The 24,042-nt window shown below is 51.3% G+C and overlaps 1 protein-coding gene across 1 annotated transcript; it reads left to right on the top strand.

The window, feature by feature from the left end:
- The first annotated feature begins 222 nt into the window (after positions 1–222).
- LOC139239462 (heterogeneous nuclear ribonucleoprotein U-like protein 2) lies at positions 223–23,594 on the top strand. The gene is made up of 14 exons (XM_070868225.1): positions 223–803; positions 8,012–8,177; positions 9,729–9,805; positions 10,492–10,631; positions 12,204–12,303; positions 12,441–12,553; positions 13,421–13,684; positions 14,262–14,384; positions 15,336–15,464; positions 16,774–16,942; positions 17,599–17,784; positions 19,048–19,148; positions 22,207–22,314; positions 22,841–23,594. The coding sequence occupies exons 1-14, from the start codon at positions 254–256 to the stop codon at positions 22,898–22,900; spliced, it is 2,286 nt and encodes a 761-aa protein (XP_070724326.1). The 5' UTR covers positions 223–253; the 3' UTR covers positions 22,901–23,594.
- The last annotated feature ends 448 nt before the right edge of the window (positions 23,595–24,042 follow it).

Genomic DNA, 24,042 nt, shown 5'->3' with positions numbered 1-24,042 from the left:
GAAGTGCGCGGCGTCCGGAGCTGGTCGGGCGCCATTTTGTTTTTTTAAAAAAAAATATAAAAAATTATTTTTCCGACCGTTAAACGGCCAAAAAAAACGGTCGAAATTTAAAAAAAAATTAAAAGAAACGGTTGTTTTTTTTTTTGTTTTGTTTACGGAAGGAGGAGGAGGGAAAATAATTTGGTTTTTTTTTTGGTTTTGGCGCGCCGGCGAGAGGAGGAGGGAGGGAGGAGGGAGGAGGAGGAGGAGGAGGATGAGCGGCCTGGACGTGAAGAAGATGAAGGTGGCCGAGCTGCGGCAGGAGCTGCAGGAGCGGGGCCTCGACGCCCGCGGCCTGAAGGCCGAGCTGGCGCAGCGGCTGCAGGAGGCCCTGGACGCCGAGCTGCTGGGCGACGAGGCGGGCGGCGACGAGGCGCGGCCTAGCAAGGCCTACCAGCGCCAGCGCCGCCACGACGACGACGGCGGCGACGAGGAGGAAGAGGACGACGACGAGGAGGAGGAGGACGAGGACGAGCTCCTGGCCGAGGACGACGAGGAGGAAATGGAGGAAAAAGCCGAGGGGCGGCAGCGCGCCGCGGGCGAGGCCGAGGATGAGGTGCGGCCTACCCAGCCTGAGCCTCGGCCGGAGGAGCAGGGGCAAGAGCAAGGCGAGGGGGAGCAGAAGCTCGAGGCCATGGAGCAGGCGGACAAGGAGCAGCAGCAGCAGCCCGGGCAGGAGGAGCAAGAGGCGGAAAAAGCCGGGAGCAAGCAAGAGGAGAACGGCCAGAAGCCTCCCAGCGAGGCCCAGGCTCAGCCCCAGGCCGGTGAGGCCCTGCAAATTGTGGTGTTCAGACCACCCTGAGTGGTGTCACTGCGACTGGCGTGGGTGCGAAGGGCTTTCTGACTGCATTCACCCTGTCAATGGTGTCGGGTGTGAAAGAAAAGGCAGACTTGCATTTATATAGCGCCTTTCAGGGCCACTGGACGTCCCAAAGCGCTTCACAGCCAGTGAAGTACTTTTGGAGTGTAGTCACTGTTGTAATGTAAAAAAAACGGGGCCACCAATTTGCGCACAGCAAGCTCCCACAAACAGCGATGTGATAATCACCGGATCATCTGTTGCTGTGATGTCGGTTGAGGGATAAATACTGGCCCCTGGACGCCGGGGATAAATACTGGCCCCTGGTCGGCAGGGATAAATACTGGCCTCTGGTCGGCAGGGATAAATACTGGCCTCTGGTCGGCAGGGATAAATACTGGCCCCTGGTCGGCAGGGATAAATACTGGCCTCTGGTCGGCAGGGATAAATACTGGCCCCTGGACGCCGGGGATAAATACTGGCCCCTGGACGGCAGGGATAAATATTGGCCCCTGGTCGGCAGGGATAATGGCCCCTGGACGCCGGGGATAAATACTGGCCCCTGGTCGGCAGGGATAAATACTGGCCCCTGGTCGGCAGGGATAATGGCCCCTGGACGCCGGGGATAAATACTGGCCCCTGGTCGGCAGGGATAAATACTGGCCCCTGGTCGGCAGGGATAATGGCCCCTGGACGCCGGGGATAAATACTGGCCCCTGGACGGCAGGGATAAATACTGGCCCCTGGACGGCAGGGATAAATACTGGCCCCTGGTCGGCAGGGATAATGGCCCCTTGACGTCGGGGATAAATACTGGCCCCTGGACGGCAGGGATAAATACTGGCCCCTGGACGGCAGGGATAAATACTGGCCCCTGGACGCCGGGGATAAATACTGGCCCCTGGACGCCGGGGATAAATACTGGCCCCTGGACGGCAGGGATAAATACTGGCCCCTGGACGGCAGGGATAAATACTGGCCCCTGGTCGGCAGGGATAATGGCCCCTTGACGTCGGGGATAAATACTGGCCCCTGGACGGCAGGGATAAATACTGGCCCCTGGACGGCAGGGATAAATACTGGCCCCTGGACGCCGGGGATAAATACTGGCCCCTGGACGCCGGGGATAAATACTGGCCCCTGGACGCCGGGGATAAATACTGGCCCCTGGACGCCGGGGATAAATACTGGACCCTGGACGGCAGGGATAAATATTGGCCCCTGGACGCCGGGGATAAATACTGGCCCCTGGATGCCGGGGATAAATACTGGCCCCTGGACGGCAGGGATAAATATTGGCCCCTGGACGCCGGGGATAAATATTGGCCCCTGGACGGCAGGGATAAATACTGGCCCCTGGACGGCAGGGATAAATATTGGCCCCTGGACGCCGGGGATAAATATTGGCCCCTGGATGCCGGGGATAAATATTGGCCCCTGGACGCCGGGGATAAATATTGGCCCCTGGACGGCAGGGATAAATATTGGCCCCTGGACGCCGGGGATAAATACTGGCCCCTGGACGGCAGGGATAAATATTGGCCCCTGGACGCCGGGGATAAATACTGGCCCCTGGACGCCGGGGATAAATACTGGCCCCTGGACGCCGGGGATAAATATTGGCCCCTGGACGCCGGGGATCACTCCCCAGCGCTTCTTCTAAATAGTGCCGCGGGATCTTTTACATTCACCCCAGAGGGCAGACGGGGCCTCGGTTTACCGTCTCATCCAAAAGACAGTACTTCCCACAGTGCGGCACTCCCTCGCCACCGCCCCTCCGACAGTGTGGCGCTCCATCAGCACTGCACTGGGAGTGTCGGCCTGGACTTCTGTTCTCAAGTCTAGGAGTGCGACTTGAACCCACAACCTTCGAACTCACAGACGAGAGAGTGCTACCTATTGAGGCACAGCTGACTCTAATGCTTGTAGCTGAGATAATGTATTATGAGCAGCGCACAAAAACCTGACGGTGTTTAAGTATATTGGCTGGTGTGTTATTTTAAAAAATGTTAGCATTTCGGTGCTAATACATTAATGAGTGCTGTGACAGCACTGACCTGATTTTGCAGCTCTCTAGTGAGATCAAGTCATCTCCCTTAGTGATCCCAAATCCAGTGTAGTTTTGTGTTTTTGTAAGCTTTATAAAAGATACATGAATCGGGGAATGGATTCCCAATGGTACAGTCATATGTTTTGGCCTTTTACACTTGGGCTGTGTGTGGAGAGAGCGTTTTGAGCTCGATAACAGCAGGGTGGTCTGGCGGTGACCGATCTGGTTATGGTTGGAGCAATCTGATGTGACCGATTTAAGATCACACAGCGAGTGAGTAGATTAGACCTGTACTCTCTAGAATTTAGAAGAATGAGAGGTGATCTCATTGAAACATACATGATTCTGAGGGGGCTTGACAGGGTAGATGCAGGGAGGGTGTTTCCCCCGGGCTGGGGAGTCTAGAACCAGGGGTCACACAGTCTCAGGATAAGGGGTCAGCCATTTAAGACTGAGATGAGAAATTGTTACTCAGAGGGTGGTGAATCTTTGGAATTCTCTACCCCAATGGGCAGATGCTCAGTCGTTGAGTATATTCAAGACTGAGGTCAATAGATTTTTGGATTGTCGAGGGATATGGGGATCGGGCGGGAAGGCAGAGTCGGAGTCGAAGATCAGCCATGATCTTATTAAATGGCGGAGCAGGCTCGAGTGGCTGCATGGCCTACTCCTGCTCCTAATCCTAATGTTGAGTGCATTCAAAAAGCATAAAACACTTTGGCTTAAGTCATTTTTTCTGAAGTCTTGCTACACTGTCCCCAACTTTCTGAGAGACACTGTAAAGGTCACAATGATTATGCAATGTTTGTGTATGAGTATGCGGAATGTCCAGCTTTGTTTTCTTGCAGTTTGGCTTTGGAGCCAACAACATTGATATTTGCATGAATATAATTGCAATGGTCTCTCTGGAATTGAGCTGGAGAGACCAGAAAGCTCCCCAGTTCATCCTTGGTTTCTGCTGAGGGAGCTGTACTCAACTGAGGGTGAGAAGAGAAGAGAACTCTTAGGTTAAATAAGTTTTTATGAAATATTTTGGGATGTCTTTATGTACAAAGTGTCAGCCATGGCTCAGTAGATAAGCTCTCTGGGCGCAACGGAAGGACAGAATCTACAACTATCCCGCTGGAGTGTTCTTCCACAGTGCAAGTGCCGTTTCATAAAAACATAAAGAAATCGGAGCAGGAGTCGGCCATTCTGCCCCTCGAGCCTGCTTCGCCATTCAATAAGATCATGGCTGATCTTCGACCTCAACTCCACTTTCCTGAACTGTCCCCATATCCCTTTCAAAGAAAATTGTGACATTTTTTCTTTAAATACAGGGAGGTCCATTTGAACCCAACTCCTTGAAAAGGGAGTACAAATGTCATCTTAAATACTATCCCGGGGCCAATATTTATCCCTGAACCAACATCACCTAAAGCAGATGATCTGGTCATTGTCACATTGCTGTGTGTGGGAGCTTGCTGTGCGCAAATTGGCTGCTGCGTTTCCCACATTGCAACAGTGACTACACTCCAAAAGTACTTCGTTGCCTGTAAAGCGTTTTGAGACATTCGGTGGTCGTGAAAGGCGCTATATAAATGCAAGTCTTTTCTTTCTTTAAATACCGTCCTGGCCAATATTTATCCCTCACTAAAATAGATGATCTGGTCATTATCACGTTGCAGTTTGTGGGACGTTACCATGCCCAAAATTGGCTGACGCGTTTCCTATATTCCACTTCAAGAAGTCCTGCAGTGAACTGTTCTGCAAAGTGCGTTGGGAGATTCCTGAGGTTGTGAAAGGCGCTATGTAAATGCAAATCCTATACCTTCAGTAAACCAAGCCCCAGGTAACAACTGTGACTGGCTCTCTCTCAGTCCTTGTATAACCCAAGTAAACTCACACTTACTTGAGTTATACAAGGCTGCCAGCCTCCGCAAATCTGCCAGGTTCATCGTGCAATTGTTGCTGTCTGCAGACTGGGAGCCAGCGGCATTAGCTCGATGCCCCAGCAGCTTCGCACTGCCTCTACTCTGCGCCAACAATGTGCCTTAGCACCCTCCTCCAGAAGAGCACCCCTGCTGCAATCTTTACGGTCTCCTTGCTCGCCGAACCTATGGCCTCTCTTCAGGCGAGACGTTAAACCGAGGCCCGGTCTGCCCTCTCGGGTGGACGTAAAAGATTCCCCACAGGCCACAGAGAAGCAGGAATTATCCTTGGTGTCCAATATTTATCCCTTAACCAACATCACTAAAACAGATTATCCGGTCATTATCTCGTAGCTGTTTGTGGGAGCTTGCTGTGCGCAGATTGGCTGCCGCGTTTCCCACATTCCAACAGTGACCCCGCTTCAGAAGTACTTCATTGGCTGTAAAGTGCTTTGGGACATCCTGAGGTCCTGAGAGGCGCCACAGAAATGCAAGTTCTTCTCTCTTGACTGGAGCTCAGAATTCGGGGAAGTGGGGCCGTGCTTACTCAAGGTTGTACAGAGACTGCCCAAACTCATTTGAAATCTGACCCAAACAGTCAGTAGTCTGGGCCCGATTTGGACCCAGGCTTTCAAGGTGAAAGGGAAGTGTAACCCAGCGCATCACCCCCAGGGACCTGTACGGGTGCCTCAGCTTTTCGCTATACCCGTAAATGACTCGGATGAAGGAATAGAGAGCCACGCTCCCTGTGTTTCTTTTGGCCCTGCGCGTTTTTTTGCCTTGAAAAGCCGGGTTGTACGGGCTCCCTGGAGCGCTGCGTAGCCGCGCACCTTACAGGCAACATTGAGAGCCGCATGTTGGCCTTCATAGCGAGAGGATTTGAGTATAGAAACATAGAAAATAGGTGCAGGAGTAGGCCATTCGGCCCTTCGAGCCTGCACCGCCATTCAATGAGTTCATGGCTGAACATGCAACTTCAGTACCCCCTTCCTGCTTTCTCGCCATACTCCTTGACTCCTCCTAGTAATATTACCACGGCAGCTGGTAAGGCTGGCATTTACTTCCCATCCTTAATTGCCCTTGAGAAGGTGGTGAACTGCCTTCTTGAACCGCAGTGCTGACTTGTAGCGGTGTGAAGCAATCCGGTAGTTTCATGGTCACCTTACTGATACTAGCTTTTTTTAAATTCCAGATTTATTTAAGTAACTGAATTTAAATTCCCCCAGCTGCCGTGGTGGGATTTGAACTCATGTCTCTGAATCATTAGTCCAGGCCTTTGGATTACTAGTCCAGTAACATGACCACCATGCTACTGTACCCCCTGTCATAGAATCATAGAGTATTAGTCAGTAGGAAGGTCTTACTGCAGTTGTACAGGGCCTTGGTGAGGCCACACCTGGAATATTGTGTACAGTTTTAGTCTCTTAATCTGAGGAAGGACATTCTTGTTATTGAGGGAGTGCAGCGAAGGTTCACCAGACTGATTCCCGGGATGGCAGGACTGACATGAAGAAAGACTGGATCGACTAGGCTTATATTCACTGGAATTTAGAAGAATGAGAAGGGGATCTCATAGAAACATATAAAATTCTGACGGGACTGCACAGGTTAGATGCATGAAGAAAGTTCCCGATGTTGGGGAAGTCCAGAACCAGGGGTCACAGTCTAAGGATAAGGGATAAGCCATTTTGGACCGAGATGAGGAGAAACTTCTTCACCCAGAGAATTGTGAACCTGTGGAATTCTCTACCACAGAAAGTTGTTGAGGCCAGTTTGTTAGATATATTCAAAAGGGAGTTAGATATGGCCCTTACGGCTAAAGGGATCAAGGGGTATGGAGAGAAAGCAGGAATGGGGTACTGAAGTTGCATGATCAGCCATGATCATATTGAATGGTGGTGCAGGCTCGAAGGGCCAAATGGCCTACTCCTGCACCTATTTTCTATGTTTCTATTTCTCAATTTGCCGATGCTAAGTTAGGTGGCGCTGTAAATAGTGTAGAAGGCAACGGTAGGCTGCTTTGCTCGATTTTAAGTGAGTGAGCAAAACTAGCTGATGGAGCTCAGTGTGAGCTCATCCACTTTGGACCCAAGAAAGATAGAGCAGAGTGTTTTCTAAATGGTACGGAGCTCGGGACTGTGTAGGATGGGCAGAGAGACTTGGTGGGGGGGGACCCCAAGTATGGAAATCGCAAAACTAGTGGACAGGTACAAAACCGAATTTAAAAGGCTAATGGAATGCCAGTCATAATCTTGAGGGGTGGAAGTTATATTACAGCTGTACAGGACATCAAACCCATTTTGGGTTCTGCACCGGAAGGGTATATTGGCAGCGCAGATTCACCAGAGCTAAAAGGGTTAAATTATAAAGTCAACTTGCATATAAACTAGATTGTATGCCCTTGATTATAGATGAGTAAGGGCTGATCTAATCGAGGTGTTTTAAGATTATCAAAGGAGCTGAAGGCTAGATTTCCTCTGGTAGGGGTGTCCAGAACAAGGGGGCGTAATCTTACAATTCGAGCCAGGCCATTCAGGGGTGATGTCAGGAAGCACTTCTTCACACACACGGGAGTGGAATTCTCTCCCCCCAAATAGCTGTTGAGACTGAGGGTCAATTGAATATTTCAAAACTGCGATTGATGGATTTTTGTTAGGCAAGGGTATTAAGGGTTATGGGACCAAGGCGGGTAGATGGAGTTGAGATACAGATCAACCATGATCTAATTCACATTACAACAGCACTCCTAAAGTACTTAATTGGCTGTAAAGCACTTTGAGACATCCGGTGGTCGTGAAAGGCACTGTGGGAATCCAAGTCTTTTAATTGAATGGGAGAAACAGGCTCGAGAGGCTGAAGGGCCTCCTGTTCGTATAGTCTCAGCCTTTATTTATAAAGTTTCTCCTGCACAAATGTGTTATTTATTGAAGTGTAGTTGTATCTATTTGTACCGTTTGTTGTTGTGTCGATCTGAGGTTTTAAGTTGTTTTAAAAAGTGATCACACCCCCGAGCAATGTGTTGATGTAACCTCGTGTTTAAAGCACCGGGGCCTGTTGGCGTGGAATGTCCCAGCCAAGACGGCTCTTGCCGAGCCTCTTGAGTTAGGAGAGGTGGGAAATGCTCGGTGCGTCCCGTTTCGGAAGTTGGTTTAGAACTCCTGTGTAACGCGCGACACCAGTAACTCTGAACGTTGTTTTCGTCTGTGCTGGCAGAAAAACCCAATAGCGAGCAGGAACCCGGAGAGGGAGGCAGCGAGGAGCGTGCTTCGGGCAGCAGCGAGGAGCGGCCATCTGAAAACGAGCGGCGCGGGCAGAAGAGGCGCCACGAGAACCGCGGGCGCGGGTACTACGAATTCAGGGAGGAGACTTACTACAACCGGTGAGAGAATGCACACCATTGCTTAACCGGTTCACCGGTGGTTTCAAGTAACACTAATACGGCAAGCCTTCTAACTCCTATCAATACTATATTGACCAGGTTCAAAGTGGGGACTGAATGACATTTGCACGCCCTGTGCAATTGTCCCCTTCCCTCTCGGCCTTTCATTTAGCAAACTATACATGGTCTTCACTACCTGTGTGCAATGCCTTTAGGCGATTTGACTACACTGTCAAGCCCCCTCAATCTTACACGTTTCAATAAGATCTCCTCTCATTCTTCTAAACTCCAATGAGTACAGGCCCAACCTGCTCAACCCCTTCATCTCAAGAATCAACTGCGTGAACCTTCTCTGAACTGTCTCCAATGCAAGTATATCCTTCCTTTTAAGTAAGGAGACTTATTTCAAAAGGGAATTGGATCAATAATTGAAGAGGAAAACATTGCAGGGCTGTGGGGAAAGAGCAAGGGGAGTGGGACTCATCTGGAGGCTCTCAGAGCCAGCACGGGCCTCCTGTGCTGTATGATTCTATGATTTATTCGTCGTGCTTTTCTGTCCACATTTCACACTGTTGACAGTTGGCAAAGTAATTTGCGATGCCGTTATAGCCCCTGGAACCACACGGCTGGTAGAACATCTTTCTTTAGTCATTCTCCCAACTCCTTGTATGTATATATTTAAAAAAAAAATTATATTCATTAGAAACCACAGGCCGTTTACAAGTAAATATTAAATACGCCCCAATGTATTAAAGAAAAATCTACTCTTATTTTCCCTGATTTTTACAGCGAGTGTTATATGGTGAACCCGAGTGGCGAACCGGGTGGGTTTGATATCTGACTTATCTTAGCCAAAGTGGCGATAATGGACTGCACTTTGCCTCAGTGCCCTGGGATGGGATGCGGGGGTCGGGGAGGGGTGAAATAGGCCACAGATAGAGGTCCCCCTCCTGAGCGCTGGCCATCTTGGGCTGCTTTGTGGTGCCTCCTGTTTGGAGGCTGGCTACCGATGCAATCAAGCCTCCTGCATCGGAAACGGCCTCTTGGGTGCAGTATTGGAGGGCTTCCGCAAATGTGAGGTGTCGGTGGCTTCGAGAGAGGGAGTGGAGGGCAGCAAATTGGCATGGGAGGGGGAATAAATGATACATGTCGATCCAGTTTACAGCGTAACGTGTACTTGGAGTGTTTTCTGGTAGTTGTAAATCTAATTACCTTGGAGCCACGCCAGCAATTAGCAGGTGAGTTTAAGTACCCAAGTTCGATATAATGTACATGACTGCTGATGTGTGGTCTGCCTGTTACAGTAAGTGACGATGCCACTCACTCGAAAGCTCGCATGTCCAGCCAGCCCCGACTTCCAAACCGATTCCTGGGTGAGACCCAGATTCTTTTCGGAGAAGCGCGTTGTTCCCCCCCCCCCCCATTGGCATTTGAATTGTTGAGTTTTCGTTTCGGTGCGTGCACACATGCTCAGACGCGGGGCCACTTTGTTGATCGCCCGCGCCCTGATTTCTGCTCCTATCTCTAAGTTGTGTCTGTTGATCCCTACAGGGCCAGGTCCCCGGTGCCTGTGGGGGATGAGGAGGCTGAAGAAGAATTTGACGACAGTTTAGTTTGTCTCGACACCTGTAAGTGTGACGTTCTGTGAGGCAAAGGTCAACGTTCACTCCATCAGTTTAAAAAAAAAAAAATGGTCTCTCTCTTAACGTTTTATATTACGCCTGTCTAACCGATCGTGCCGGATGGCTGTGGGGGTTTGCAGGAAGTGGGGGAATCGGATGACGTGCGATGATTATTGGTCTCGTGAATTTGTTAATTTTCGAGAGGGAGCTAAAAAATTCCGGACAACCAGGCTCTTCATCCAGATGCTTCATCGACAGGACGTCTCTCTCTCTCTCTCTCTGTCTCTCGAGTGCTCTCGTTGCGTGCACCATTTACCGCTGCACATATTGGACGTTAAACACGCTGGGCAGAGGTTAAAACTGACTCGTGGGTTTACATTGGCCAGCAGAACAGACTTTGTACCTTACAGGTTCCAACGCGGGCAGCGGCTCGGTTTGGCCACAACGTGGGCCGTTCCCCCCCCCCCCCCCCCGGCACTTCTGGTCCAGTCACACGTTGACTTTACCACCTGAGCCACTGGGGTGCTCGTTTTAAGATTGTACTGTGACCTCTTTCTAATAACCTGTGATCTTTTAAATTAGAGCGGTTTGGGTATGTCTCGATCTCGGGCGAGCTGTGCTTTGGCTATGGACCCCAATATCCTGGCGTCCCGGACGTGTCGGTTGTTTCACCTCTCCTTCTTTTCCGACAGATAACTCCGACCTCCACTTCCAGGTGGCCAAAGACCGCTATGGCGGGCAGCCCCTCTCCCCCGAGAAGTTTGGATACCTCTGGGGCGGTGCGCGGGCTACCTACGGAGTGACGAAGGGCAAACTCTGCTTCGAGGTGAAGGTAAGGCTACAATTATAATATCATTATAGGCAGTCCCTCGAACCAGGATGACTTGCTTCCACACGAGTTCACAGGTGTTTCAATGAAGGACATGATATTCAAGTCCTGAACTCCAATTGAGGGGGTGGAAGATGCCTGTGCGTGGATTTTTTTTAACGTGTGGTGACCGTTGCACATCAGCCACCACACGGCCTTGACACAGCTTGGCCTTTATCCAGTGGCATGGGTTGAACCAGGATGACTGGAGACCTGCTCTGCTGCACGGACCTAGTGCGCGCACAATCGCAGTGTGGGCTGGCCCGTGCTGCCCCTGGGCCCTCGGCTCTTCTAGGCCCTGTACCCTCATTCGCCGCACCTCCGCCACGATCTCTCGCCGCTCCTCCGCCACAAACATTCACCGCACCTCCGCCACGATCCCTTGCCGAATCTTAGCCACGATCGCTCACCCGCCCCAACCTTCCCCTCCGATTACAATTGTAAAGGGCTTTGGTGTGACCACGCCTGTACACAATATTGGTCACCTTACCTAAGGAAGGGTATACTTGCCTTTGAGGCATTGCAATGAAGATTCACAAGACTAATTCCTGGGATGAGCGGGTTTTCCTATGAGGAGAGATTGAGTAGATTGGCCCTATAGTCTCTGAAGTTTAGAAGAATGAGAGGTGATCTAATTGAAACACAAGATTCTGAGGGGGATTGACAGGGTAGCTGCTGAGAGGCTGTCTCCCCCGGGCTGGGGAGTCTAGAACCAGGGGTCACGCAGTCTCAGAATAAGGGGACGGCCATTTAGGATTGAGATGAGGAGGAATTTCTTCACTCAGAGGGTGGTGAATCTTGGAAATTCTCTGCCCCAAAGGGCTGTGGAGGCTCAGTTGTTGAGTATATTCAGCCATGATCTTATTAAATGGCAGAACAGGCTCGAGGGGTGGTGTGGTCTACTCCTCCTAATTATATTCTTGTGCCAAGACGTGTGTGTCTCTGCAGCGAACCTAATGTTTCAATGAAACGCTATTCTGCAAACCTATGTTAATCGCCTCGTGTTTAACAGTTCACATGCGTTCTTTGCCCTATTGTGGGCTTAGTTAGCCAGGGTAACTGCTCCCGATTCCTATCCAGCGGTTTTACCAGAACTGTGGCTATTTTTGAGTGAGAATGGGTTGAGGATTGGCTGCGATGCTGCCCGTAGTCGAATAGCCCGCCGACACTCCATGCCTAAGCTCCCTCGTGCAGGGTGGCCACTCGGCTGAGATGCTGGAGGGTGACTGCCACCTGTGGAATTGTACCACCTTTCCTGAACCATGTTGTGGGAATGGGTTTAAGCCCTGTGGCCGAATAGCCTGGAGACACTTGTCGTCCTGTCGTGGGGTGGGGGGGGGCGTGCGGAAAGGCCGTTTCGGTGAAGGGGATGCAGGGAATCGTACTCCAGCACCTTTCAAAGAAGCGGGAAAGTTTGTGTGGGGGGTTGGGGTTTGGATCGAAGAAATCTAAACGTGCGTTGCCTGTTGGCGAGTCTACATTAACAGGCACTCCTCTCTCTCCCTCTCTCTCTCTCTCTCTCAACTTCGATTCCAGGTGACCCAGAAGTTCCCTGTGAAGCAGCTGCCCGAGAGCGACAGCGAGCGGCACATTGTTCGTGTGGGTTGGTCCCTGGACAGCTCCTCGCTACAGCTGGGTAAGCAGCAGCCCACAGGGCCCGTACTCCGCCTGACTTCAGGTTCCCACCTGTTTTGAGGAGCGGTCGCCTCGTCTTGCCGCAGAGTTTGTTTTTAATCTCGCTTTCAGTGACGCCCAATTTTTAACACGTTGCAGGAGACGCGGAGTTTTCTTACGGATACGATGGAGCTGGGAGAAAGTGGGAGAACTCCAAATTTGAGGATTACGGAGAGAAGTTCGATGAAAATGACGTGATTGGTTGTTTCGCTGTAAGTACTTTGATGTGGCCTGATTGGGCGAGTTGTTTGCCTCGACTCCAAATTTCTCTCTCAGCATTTTATTCTGTGCACCTCGAGGTTAGCGCTGCGTCTAAACTCACTTTCCATTTTGGCCATTGGAGTCAAGCAATCCTCACAGCACAGGTTAGAAAACTCCCTCTATACTATCCCATCAAACACTCCTAGGGTAGGTACAGCATGGGGTTAGATACAGAGTAAAGCTCCCTCTACACTGTCCCATCAAACACTCCCAGGGCAGGTACAGCATGAGGTTAGATACAGAGTAAAGCTCCCTCTACACAGTCCCATCAAACACTCCCAGGGCAGGTACAGCATGAGGTTAGATACAGAGTAAAGCTCCCTCTACACTGTCCCATCAAACACTCCCAGGGCAGGTACAGCACGGGGTTAGATACAGAGTAAAGCTCCCTCTACACTGTCTCCATCAAACACTCCCAGGGTAGGTACAGCACGGGGTTAGATACAGAGTAAAGCTCCCTCTACACTGTCCCATCAAACACTCCCAGGGCAGGTACAGGGGGTTAGATACAGAGTAAAGCTCCCTCTTCTCTGCCCCAATGTGCCTCTGTCCCAATCTTTGAGCACCATTGTGACTTTGTTGCATTTCTCAACTAGCCATCCCGTGGCCACAGAGTGAGATTGAATTGAGACTGTTGGTGTAAGGAGAGGATTGTGACTGCCACACTCTGTTCCCACAGAACCCTTCTAGTTACCACACACAAGAGATTTTCATCCCACCTGCCTGGGCCGGATTTGAACCCGCGTCCCGAAGTGTGAGGAATCGAGCACATGTTGTCTGGAGCGCACTGTAACCAGTTTGCCGCTTCCTGTTCACAGAATTTTGACGGCGAGGAGGTGGAGCTTTCCTTTTCGAAGAACGGCACCTGTCTCGGAGTGGCCTTCACAGTCAGCAAAGAGTCTGTCGGCGAGAAGGCGCTGTTCCCGCACGTCCTGTCGAGAAACTGCGCGGTGGAGTGCAACTTTGGCCACAAGGAGGAACCTTTCTTCCCGATCCCAGAGGATTACGCTTTCATCCAGAGCGCTCCCCTGGAGGACCGTGTTCGTGGAGCAGTTGGTCCCAAAGCTAAGGACGCCTGTGAAGTAAGCTCCAGCATAGACATGATGTGCCGAATGGCCTTTGTGCAGCCGTGGCTCAGTGGGTAGCACTCTCGCCATGGAGTCAAAAGGTTGTGGGTTCAGTTCCCACTCCAGGGACTTGAGCACAAAAAAATCTAGGCTGACACTCTCGGTGCAGTGCTGAGGGAGTGGGAGCGCTGCGCTGTCGGAGGGGCGGTACTGAGGGAGCGCAGCACTGTCGGAGGGGCGGTACTGAGGGAGCGGCGCACTGTCGGAGGGGCGGTACTGAGGGAGCGCCGCACTGTCGATGAGCCATTTACTCTCACGGGTGGGCATAAAAGATCCCACGGCCACTATTGGAAGAATAGCAGGGGAATTATCCAGTGTCCAGGGTTCAATATTTATCCTTGAGCCAACATCACCACAACACATGATCTGGTCATTATCACATTGCTGTTTGTGGGAGCTTGCTGTGTGCAAATCGGCTGCTGCATTTCCTGCATTACACTTCAAGAAAGTACTTTGTTGGCTGTAAAGCGCTTTGGGACGTCCTGAGGTTGTGAAAGGTGCTATATAAATGCAAGTCTTTCTTTTTCTAAAGGTTATACTGATGGTTGGGATGCCGGGGGTTGGTAAGACTACGTGGGTGAAGAAATACGTGGCTGAGAATCCGGAGAAAAGGTACACCGTACTGGGAACACTCAATGTTCTGGACAGGATGAGGGTAAGAGATGTTGGGTTTGTGTTTTATTCTCCATTTACTCTTTAGGGTAATCAGACAGCAAATCTTTATTTTTAACTCCTTGGTTTTATTAACATTAAAAATACAACAAGGTTTACAGATGGAGATTTGTACAACCTTAATTCGAAATACAATTCGAAACTCGGAGTGGCCAATTCTCGTGCTTTGGAAGACTTGTGAGGTTAATAATCCATCGACAACTTGTGTATTCTTCTGGCCTATCTCATGGACGGTCTCCTGTGAACTTACTAAAACGGCTGGTTTTCTACACTTCTTGCTGACGAAAACAAGCTTTCCAGTAATGTTCCATTCTCTCCCTCTCCCATGGTTACACAGACTGACACCAAACAACACCTGGTGTCCCGTTTCCGCCCCCCCCCCCCCCCCCCCCCCCCCGTCTCCGCTCCCCCGGGGTTTCAAGGTTTCCTTATCTGTAGCCTTCCAGACAGTCTGCATAACACTTCTTGAACTTGGTCAATCTTTGCAGTGCGCCTTGTTGCACAGTCAGTTTAACGGTTCTTTTAACCAAACTCTGCTCCTTTAGCGGGTAATTCATCCAGGCTTCGAGTCAGTCCTGTAGTTTTCTTAAAACCGCTATTGTAAAGCCTCAAAGATCTTCAGAGAATTAGGAGCTGATTTGCTGACCCTGTTGCTTTTAAGATCAACTTGACTGTGGGTCAGGAGGCTCAACCAAGACCCCCAAAATAATGGGTTAACTGGTCATTCAGCTTGTTGGGGGGGGGGGGGGTGGTGGTGGTGTTCCAGCGAGGGCAGGAACAGGCTCTGCCCTCGCAGTTGAAGATTCCATCTCGGCTTTCCCGTGGAACTGCACCCCAGTACGAGAGAAGAGGGCAGGTGGTGAACCCCCACAGCTGGAGTAGCTGTTTGATATAAAACCGCTCACTGTGCGCTCTTCTGCTCTTGTTCTCCCAGATCAAAGGATTGGAGGGTCCTGAAATGAATGCGGAGCGTCGGAATATCCTGATGCAGCAGGCGGCGCAGTCCTTGAGCAAACTGATCCAGATCGCTGCTTGCAAGAAGCGTAACTACATCCTTGATCAGGTACCGTCCTTCTGAGATTTTGGCCCACTAAATAGTCAGAGTGTCTATTAACACCACTGGGTCAGCCAATAAGTTGGAAGCGGTTGGGGGGTGATGGTGGTGGTGCAGGGTGGTGGGGACTTGTGGCAGGACTCACAGCAAAGTCTGTTTAAATGGCACACTACAGCAAACAGTCTACAGTGTCTATTTAAACAGCACACTACAGTAAACAGTCTACAGTGTCTATTTAAACAGCACACTACAGCAAATAGTCTACAGTGTCTATTTAAACAGTGCGCTACAGCAGTCTACAGTATCTATTTAAACAGCGCACTACAGCAAACGGTCTACAATGTCTTTAAACTGCGCTACAGCAAACAGTCTATTTAAACAGCACACTACAGCAAACAGTCTACAGTATCTATTTAAACAGCACACTACGGCAAACAGTCTACAGTATCTATTTAAACAGCACACTACGGCAAACAGTCTACAGTATCTATTTAAACAGCACACTACGGCAAACAGTCTACAGTATCTATTTAAACAGCACTACGGCAAACAGTCTACAGTATTTATTTAAACAGCAAACAGTCTGCAGTATCTATTTAAACAGCGCGCTACAGCAAACAGTCTACAGTATCTATTTGGGAAAAAAAAGGAGCTCTACAAACTACAGCAAACAGAAATCGTGACTAAAACTGTAGCAATGTCTCCCGCTAAGCAGGGTAACTTCTCTCCATGTGAATACATCTGTTCATTCCGTTGAACCTCCCTAACTCCTAATGATTGTGCCCCCTCCCCAGTTTCCGTTCCCCCTCGTTCCTGCTTCCCCCCCCCCCCCATCATCTCTCGCCACTTCGGCGAGGTATCAAAGCGCTGACGGCAACTGTGGGGCTTCATGCTCGTCCGAGTCGGTGCCTTCGAGAAAGGTGGGGAGAGAGGCAAGAATTTGGAGTCACTCTATCTGCCATTCGAATTCTGAGTCGCTGCATCTACCGACAAGAACTTGCATTTATTTATATAGCGCCGTAAACTTAGTAAAATGTGCCAAGGTGCTTCACAGGAGTGTCATTGGACAAAATTTGACACCGAGCCACATGAGATATTTGGACAGGCGACCAAAAGCTGGGTCAGAGGGGTAGGTTTTAAGGAGGAGAGAGAGGCGGAGAGGTTTAGGGAGGGAATTCCAGAGCTTGGGGGCCCAGGCAGCTGAAGGCACGGAGCGACGGAAATCGGGGGATGTGCAAGAGGCCAGGATTGTTAGAATTCTGGCCAGGGGACATAACTTTTCCCTGGTCAATGGCCTCTGCGTCCGCTTCCCTTCCAGACCAACGTGTACAACTCGGCTCAGAGGCGGAAGATGAACCAGTTCAAAGGGTTTAACCGCCACGCTGTGGTGATCTGCCCGAGCGATGAGGACTGGAAGACCAGGCTGAAGCAACGGATTGCGGAAGAGGGCGAGGACGTGCCAGACTTTGCAATGCATGAGATGAAAGGTGAGGGGCGACACTGGGTGTGGACAGGAGTCTTGGTTCCCTGTGATGTGTTTCTGGTACGTGCCTGTACCTCTGATGTCTGTTTACCGCTGTCTTCCTCCCCCCCCCCCCACTCCTGAATGTGTTGCTCACCGTCCAGTGTGTTCTGCTGGAATTGCGCGCGTTTATGGGTGTTGGGCGAGCGTAGGGTCGAGCAGGCTGTGGTGAGCAGAGCGGCCCCCAGACTCGACACCGGCATGCTTTGTGACTCCTCTACACCCCGCTGCACATCCCGCAGCGAACGCCTGGGAATCCCATACCGAGTGCAGAGAGCTTAAGTAATGTCGTCCTCGGGCAAGTGCGATTGCTTTTTAAAAAAAAAAAAAAGTTGCAATTTATGTTGTGGTGGCGTGGGCCATGTTTTGGGAATGTTTTTGTGGGGCGGGGGGTTTTCAGGGTTTTTTCCCCCTCCCCAGGTGTCTCTCGGTGCGCTCCCAGCCCGGCTCTTTAGCTCGGGATTTTCCCATGCTAACGCCCCAAGAGAGGTGTACAGTGCCTCCCTTAGCGCTGCACCCCAGACTCGATGACTGAGGCGTAAGCTATTCCCGGGCGCAGGCGTTACCGCCCCGAAAATCATCAAGGCCGAAGTTTGTGTTGATTTTTTTTTTTCTCTCCAGTGAATTTTACGCTCCCCGAGACGAGCGACTTCCTGGACAAAGTGACTTTCGTGGAGCTAGAGAAGGAGCAGGCCACCAAGCTGATGAACAAGTATCGAGACGAGGCAAAGAAATCCCGGCCACAGCAGGAGAAGCGGCAGGATCGGCGTAACTACCGCAACCGCAACGACCGAGACAGGAACTACGGTGAGACGCCACCCCGAGCGGAACACAACCGTCTCTCTCTCTTCCTTCTGCTCTCGCACATTAATCCTCTTGAATAACTTTGGTTTTTGTAGCGGGCTTTCTTGTAAACTGGGGATCCTCTAACTAATCCTGAATGGAGATTAAGGGGCAGCGGGGGTGGGGAGGAATGACTCTCCACTGGCTGGAATGATACCCAGCGCAAAAGAAGATGGTTGTGGTTGTTGGAGACCCATCATCCCAGACCCCAGGTCATCGCTGCAGGACTTCCTCAGGGCAGTCTCCTAGGCCCAACCACCTTCAGCTGCTTCATCAATGACCTTCCCTCCATCTTAAGGTCAGAAGTGGGGATGTTCGCTTGTAATTTAACCTTTTTGGAGTCCGGGTATTCTGGAATTCTGGTTGAACCTACGCTACACTCCCTCAAAAGGCCAATATATCCTTCCTAAGGTACTCGCAGTGCTCCAGGTGTGGTCTAACCAAGGCTTTGTACAGCTGCAGCATAACGTCTACGCCCTTGTATTCTAGTCCTCTTGCTGTCAAGGCCACCATTCCATTAGCCTTTTTGATTATTTTCTGTATCTGTTCTTGAAATTTTAATGATCGATGTACCTGGGCCACCGCTATTTTCAGTTTTTCACCATTTGGAAAGCACCCTGTTGTATCGTTTTTAGGTCCAAAGTGGATGACCTCACATTTGCTGACTTTTGAAACCCATTTGCCACAGTTTTTGCCCACTCACTTAATCTATCACTATCTCTTTTGTAATTTTATGCTTTCATCTACAATGCCGCCTATCTTTATGTCATCGGCAAATTTGGATATGTGGCTCTCTATCCCACGGTGCTCGGTGCCACCTAGGGCGAAGCAGTCTGCTTCCACCAGCACTGTGTGGGTACTTCCCGGCAGTGACATTCTGTGGCTTGCGGGGGAGGAGGGTAGAGGGTAGAGGGAGGAAGAGGGTAGAGGGTAGAGGGTGGAGGGAGGAGGCGGATAGAGGGAGGGGGAGGGTAGAGAGAGGGAGGAGGAAGGCAGAGGGAGGAGGAGGGCAGAGGGAAGGGGGGAGGAGGAGGGGGGAGGGTAGAGGGAGGGAGGAGGAGGGCAGAGGGAAAGGGGGGAGGAGGAGGGTAGAGGGAGAGGAGGGGGGAGGGAGGGGTGGGGGGTTTCAAGACTCTTGTTTCCATCCTGTCTTGGAACCCAACATTAGTTTCAGACCTGCGCACAACAAAACAAATGCCCTCACATTGTACACCTCTGTTCTGCTAGGTGGTAACCGCATGGGCAGGTGGGACAACAGGAGCTACGATCGGCAGCAGTACGGGCAGAGCTGGGGTGCCGCCTATGGCAACAACCCGGCGTACAGAGAGGTAAGAGAGAGACGCTCGATCACAACAACAACTCGTATTTATATGGTGCCTTTAATGTAGTAAAACGTCCCCAGGTGCTTCACAGCAGTGTTATAAGACAAAACACATAAATTTGACCCCGAGTCGCACAAGAAGAAATTACGGCAGATGAGGAGGTAGGTGTTAAGGAGTGTCTTGGACACATAGAAAATAGGTGCAGGAGCAGGCCATTCGGCCCTTCGAGCCTGCACCACCATTCAATAAGATCATGGTTGATCATGCAACTTCAGTACCCCATTCCTGCTTTCTCTCCGTACCCCCTGATCCCTTTAGCCGTAAGGGCCACATCTAACTCCTTTTTGAATATGTCCAATGAACTGGCCTCAACAGCTCTCTGTGGTAGAGAATTCCACAGGTTCACAATTCTCTGGGTGGAAAAAGTTTCTCCTCGTCTCGGTCCTAAATGGCTTACCCCTTATCCTTAGACTGTGACCCCTGGTTCTGGACTTGCCCAACATCGGGAACATTCTTCCTGCATCTAACCTGTCCAATCCCGTCAGAATTTTATATGTTTCTATGAGATCCCCTCTCATTCTTCTAAATTCCAGTGAATATAAGCCTAGTCGATCCAGTCTTTCAGTTCTGCAATCCCAGGAATCAGTCCGGTGAACCTTTGCTGCACTCCCTCAATAGCAAGAATGTCCTTCCTCAGATTAGGAGACCAAAACTGCACACAGTACTCAAGGTGTGACCTCACCAAGGCCCTGTACAACTGCAGCAAGACCTCCCAGCTCCTATACTCAAACCCCCTCGCTATGAAGGCCAACATGCCATTTGCCGCCTTCACCGCCTGCTGTACCTGCATGCCTACTTTCAGTGAGTGATGTACCATGACACCCAGGTCTCGTAGCACCTCCCCTTTTGCTAATCTGTCACCATTCAGATAATCTGCCTTCCTGTTTTTGCCACCAAAGTGGATAACCTCACACTTATCCACATTATACTGCATCTGCCATGCATTTGCCCACTCACCTAACCTATCCATGTCACCTTGCAGCCTCTTGTCATCTTAAAGGAGAGTAGAGAGGTGGAGAGGTTTAGGGAGGGAGTTCCAGAGCTTAGGGCCCAGGCAGCTGAAGCTACGGCCACCAGTGGCCGTTGTAATCAGGGATGCTCAAGAGGCCAGAATTTGAGGCTGGAGGAGATTACAGAGATTGGGAGGGGCAAGGCCATGGAGGGATTTGAAAACAAGGATGAGAATTTTGAAATTGAGCCCATGTAGGTCAGTGAGCACGGGGTGATGGGTGAGCGGGACTCGGTGCGAGTTAGGATACAGGTCAGCGAGCACAGGGGGTGATGGGTGAGTGGGACTCGGTGCGAGTTAGGACACTGGGCAGCCGAGTTTTGGATCATCTCTAGTTTACGTAGGGTAGGATGTGGGAGGCTGGCCAGGAGTGCGTTGGAATAGTCAAGTCTGGAGGTAACAGAGGCACAGATGAGGGTTTCAGCAGCAGATGAGCTGAGGCAGGGGCGGAGACGGGCGATGTTATGGGGGTGGAAATAGGCGGTATTATTTATGCAGCGGATATGTGGCCGGAAGCTCATTTCAGGGTCAACAATGACATCAAGGTTGCGAACAGGCTGGTTCAGCCTCAGACAGATGCTACGGAGAGGGATGGAGTCAGTGGTTAGGGAACGCTGTTTGGCAGGGACCAAAGGCAATGGCTTCGGACTTCCCAATATTTAATTGGAGAACATTTCTGCTCATCCAGAACTGGATGTCGGACAATCAGTCTGACAATTTAGAGACCGCGGAGGGGTCGAGAGAAGCGGGGGTGAGGTAGAGCTGTGTGTCATCAGCGTACATGTGGAAACTGACGCTGTGTTTCCAGATGATGTCGCCAAGGGGCGGCATGTAGATGAGAAATAGGAGGGGGCCAAGGATAGATCCTTGGGGGACACCAGAGGTAACGATGTGGGGGCGGGAAGAGAAGCCATTGCGGGAGATTTTCTTGCTACGATTAGATAGATAAGAATGGAACCAGGCGAGTGCAGTCCCACCCAGCTAGCCGACAGTGGCGAGGCGTTGGAGGAGGCTGCAGACGGGTCAAGGAGGGATAGTTTACCTTGCTATTGAGGGAGTGCAGCGAAGGTTCACCAGACTGATTCCCGGGATGGCAGGTCTGACATATGAGGAGAGACTGGATCGACTAGGCTTATATTCACTGGAGTTTAGAAGAATTGAAGGGTTCTCATAGAAACATATAAAATTCTGACAGGATTGGACAGGTTAGATGCAGGAAGAATGTTCCCGATGTTGGGGAAGTCCAGAACCAGGGGTCACAGTCTAAGGATAAGGGGTAAGCCATTTAGGACCGAGATGAGGGGAAACTTCTTCACTCAGAGAATTGTGAACCTGTGGAATTCTCTACCACAGAAAGTTGTTGGGATCAGTTTGTTAGATATATTCAAAACGGAGTTAGTTGTGGCCCTTACGGCTAAAGGGATCAAGGGGTATGGAGAGAAAGCAGGAATGGGGTACTGAAGTTGCATGATCAGCCATGATCATATTGAATGGTGGTGCAGGCTTGAAGGGCCCAATGGCCTACTCCTGCACCTATTGTCTATGTTTCTTTGTCACTGTCACAAAGAATGTTATTTGTGACTTTTGATCATGGGTACGTAGGAGGAGGCCATTCAGCCCCTCGAGCCCGTTCTACCCCTCGATTAGATCATGGCTGATCTGTATCTTAACTCCATCTACCTACCTTGGTTCTGTCAGAACCACGGTAAGAATGTGTTGCCGGATATGCACGCCAGAGATCGGATAAGAAAGTAACATGGGACTTAACAATCTCTTTCCTGACCTTGGTTTTGCCCCATCGGTTTGATATCCTCTTCCTTTGCACCTGAAACTCTGGTGAGATGAGTTGCTGGTTTCTTTATCCGGATTCCTTGCTTATGTCTTTGTGATTTGGGTAAAGGATTCTCAACACGATTTGCAAATTGGGTCCCGTGAGCCAGCAATACTTGCCCTGCCGTTTGTAGCAATACACTGACCAGTCATTTGTTATCACAGGATTACCATAAAGCCTACGACCGATACAGGCAGCAGTACGACCGGGCTTATACACAGCCCTACGACTACCACAGATATCGGGACTATTACCGGGAGTACGCTCGCGAGGTAGGTGCTTGCCTGTGCTCTTCCGGCGTTCCTGCATGATCTGTCGCTGACTGGCTCCCTGTAATCTGGGAACGAGGTGGGGAGGGGGGAGGCGGGGGGGGGGGGGGCGCGCGGATGCATGGGGGGACCCTGATGTGCCTGCCCAAAATGTCCCAGGATTTAAGCTACCAGCCAACGTCAGGTAGAGCAGTGTGGAGGGGAGGGGCAGGGGGTGCGTGAAGCAGTATCAAAATTGGCATTGTTGGCTCGAGAGGGGAAACATTAGTCAGGGATCGCCCCCGCCCCATTAATCGTTAGCCAGTCGTGAATGTTGTTCTGAGCGTGTGAGAGACACACGTCGAGCAAAGGCAGGGTCAGGTTCAGCTGCGATGCTCCCCGTGGTTGAATAGCGCACTGACGCGCACTGTCCAGGCTTGCGTCTGACGAATGGCCACGTGGGTACGGTGCTGTGGGTGTGTAGTGCGGGTCGGGTCGGGACAAGACCGTTTAACCATTAACGTGCTGCGTGTTCTCCTTCTGTCTGCAGTGGCACCGCTATTACGAGGAGCGAAACCGCTACTACAACAGTTACTATGGCTACCGATGAAAGCACGAGCGCGTGCGTCCCCACAGCCCGGGCTCTCAGCCAGCCTCCAACATAGTTTCATTCCAGTGGAGCGGCAAGTGGCTGTGGGGGTTTTACTCAAGTTTTCGGCTAGTGTTAGATGTTCTGTTTTTAATTTTATTTTTACTCATGTTTAAACAAAGTGAGTGCCTGGCTTTACAAGGCATTTCAGCTTTTCCTCAACCGACGAACCACAGTAGTTAACGCGGAATGTATAAAACACACACTCAAAATGCTCACACTCTCCCGCGCGCACATACTCTCACTCTCGTGCACGGATACACACACTCGTGCACAGATGCACACGCAGGCTCTCTTGCTCACACACACACACACACACTCCCTCGCGCGCCTACTCTCCTCTCTCTCGTCTCCTCTCTCTCACACGCGCACACTCCTCTCTCTTGTGCTCATACTCTCTCCCCTCTCACGGCATACTCTCTTCTCTCCCCTCTCTCCCCTTCTTGCACTCCCCTCTCTCTCCCTCTCCCCTTCATGCGCGTCCGCCCACCCCCCCCCTCGCTCTCTCTCCCTCGCGCGCGAGATCTCCCCCCTCCCCACTCTCCCGCGAGCTCCCCCCTCCCTCGCGTGCTTCCGCGCGCTCTCCGCCCCCCCCCTTGTGTGCTCTCTTCCCCCCCCCCCTCGTGCGCGAGCTCTCCCCCCTCCCCCTCTCTTTCCCGTGAGCTCTCCCCCCCCCCCCCCCGCGCGAGCTCTCTTCCCCCTCCCTCCCTCCCTCTCCCGCGAGCTCGCCCCCCCCTCGTGAGCTCCCCCCCCCCCCCCGTGAGCTCTCCCCCCACCCTCTCTCGCGTGCTCTCTCTCCCCCCCACCCCCCCCTCGCGTGCTCACGTGCTGTCTGTTGCTCTTCCCCCCCCCCCCCCTCTCGTGCGCCCTCCCCCCTCTCTCTCTGGCGCGCGCTCCCTTTCTCACACATGCCACTAACACCTTCGACTTTTCATTAACTATATGTTCTTAACACTGACCCGCTCTGTGGGCGAGTGTTGGGTGGAGCTGCACAGAACGGCGCGCACTGGCAGATTGCCACTTTCCGCAGGGGAAGGGGAGGTGCTGACATTTGTAAATAGGAGCGAGTTGGATATCCGTGGGGCCCTTGCCTTTGAGAGGCT

This window comes from Pristiophorus japonicus, chromosome 27 (genome assembly GCF_044704955.1).
Source record: "Pristiophorus japonicus isolate sPriJap1 chromosome 27, sPriJap1.hap1, whole genome shotgun sequence".
In the NCBI taxonomy this organism is placed as follows: Eukaryota; Metazoa; Chordata; class Chondrichthyes; family Pristiophoridae; genus Pristiophorus; species Pristiophorus japonicus.
This window is presented reverse-complemented; position numbering and strand designations above follow the sequence as displayed.

Bases quoted from the DNA above. Each gene is read 5' to 3' on its own strand.
- LOC139239462 (XM_070868225.1), top strand. From the start codon at position 254: ATGAGCGGCCTGGACGTGAAGAAGATGAAGGTGGCCGAGCTGCGGCAG. The intron at 10,632-12,203 runs GTAAGGCTACAA...CTTCGATTCCAG, and splicing joins AACTCTGCTTCGAGGTGAAG to GTGACCCAGAAGTTCCCTGT. The intron at 15,465-16,773 runs GTACCGTCCTTC...CTTCCCTTCCAG, and splicing joins GTAACTACATCCTTGATCAG to ACCAACGTGTACAACTCGGC.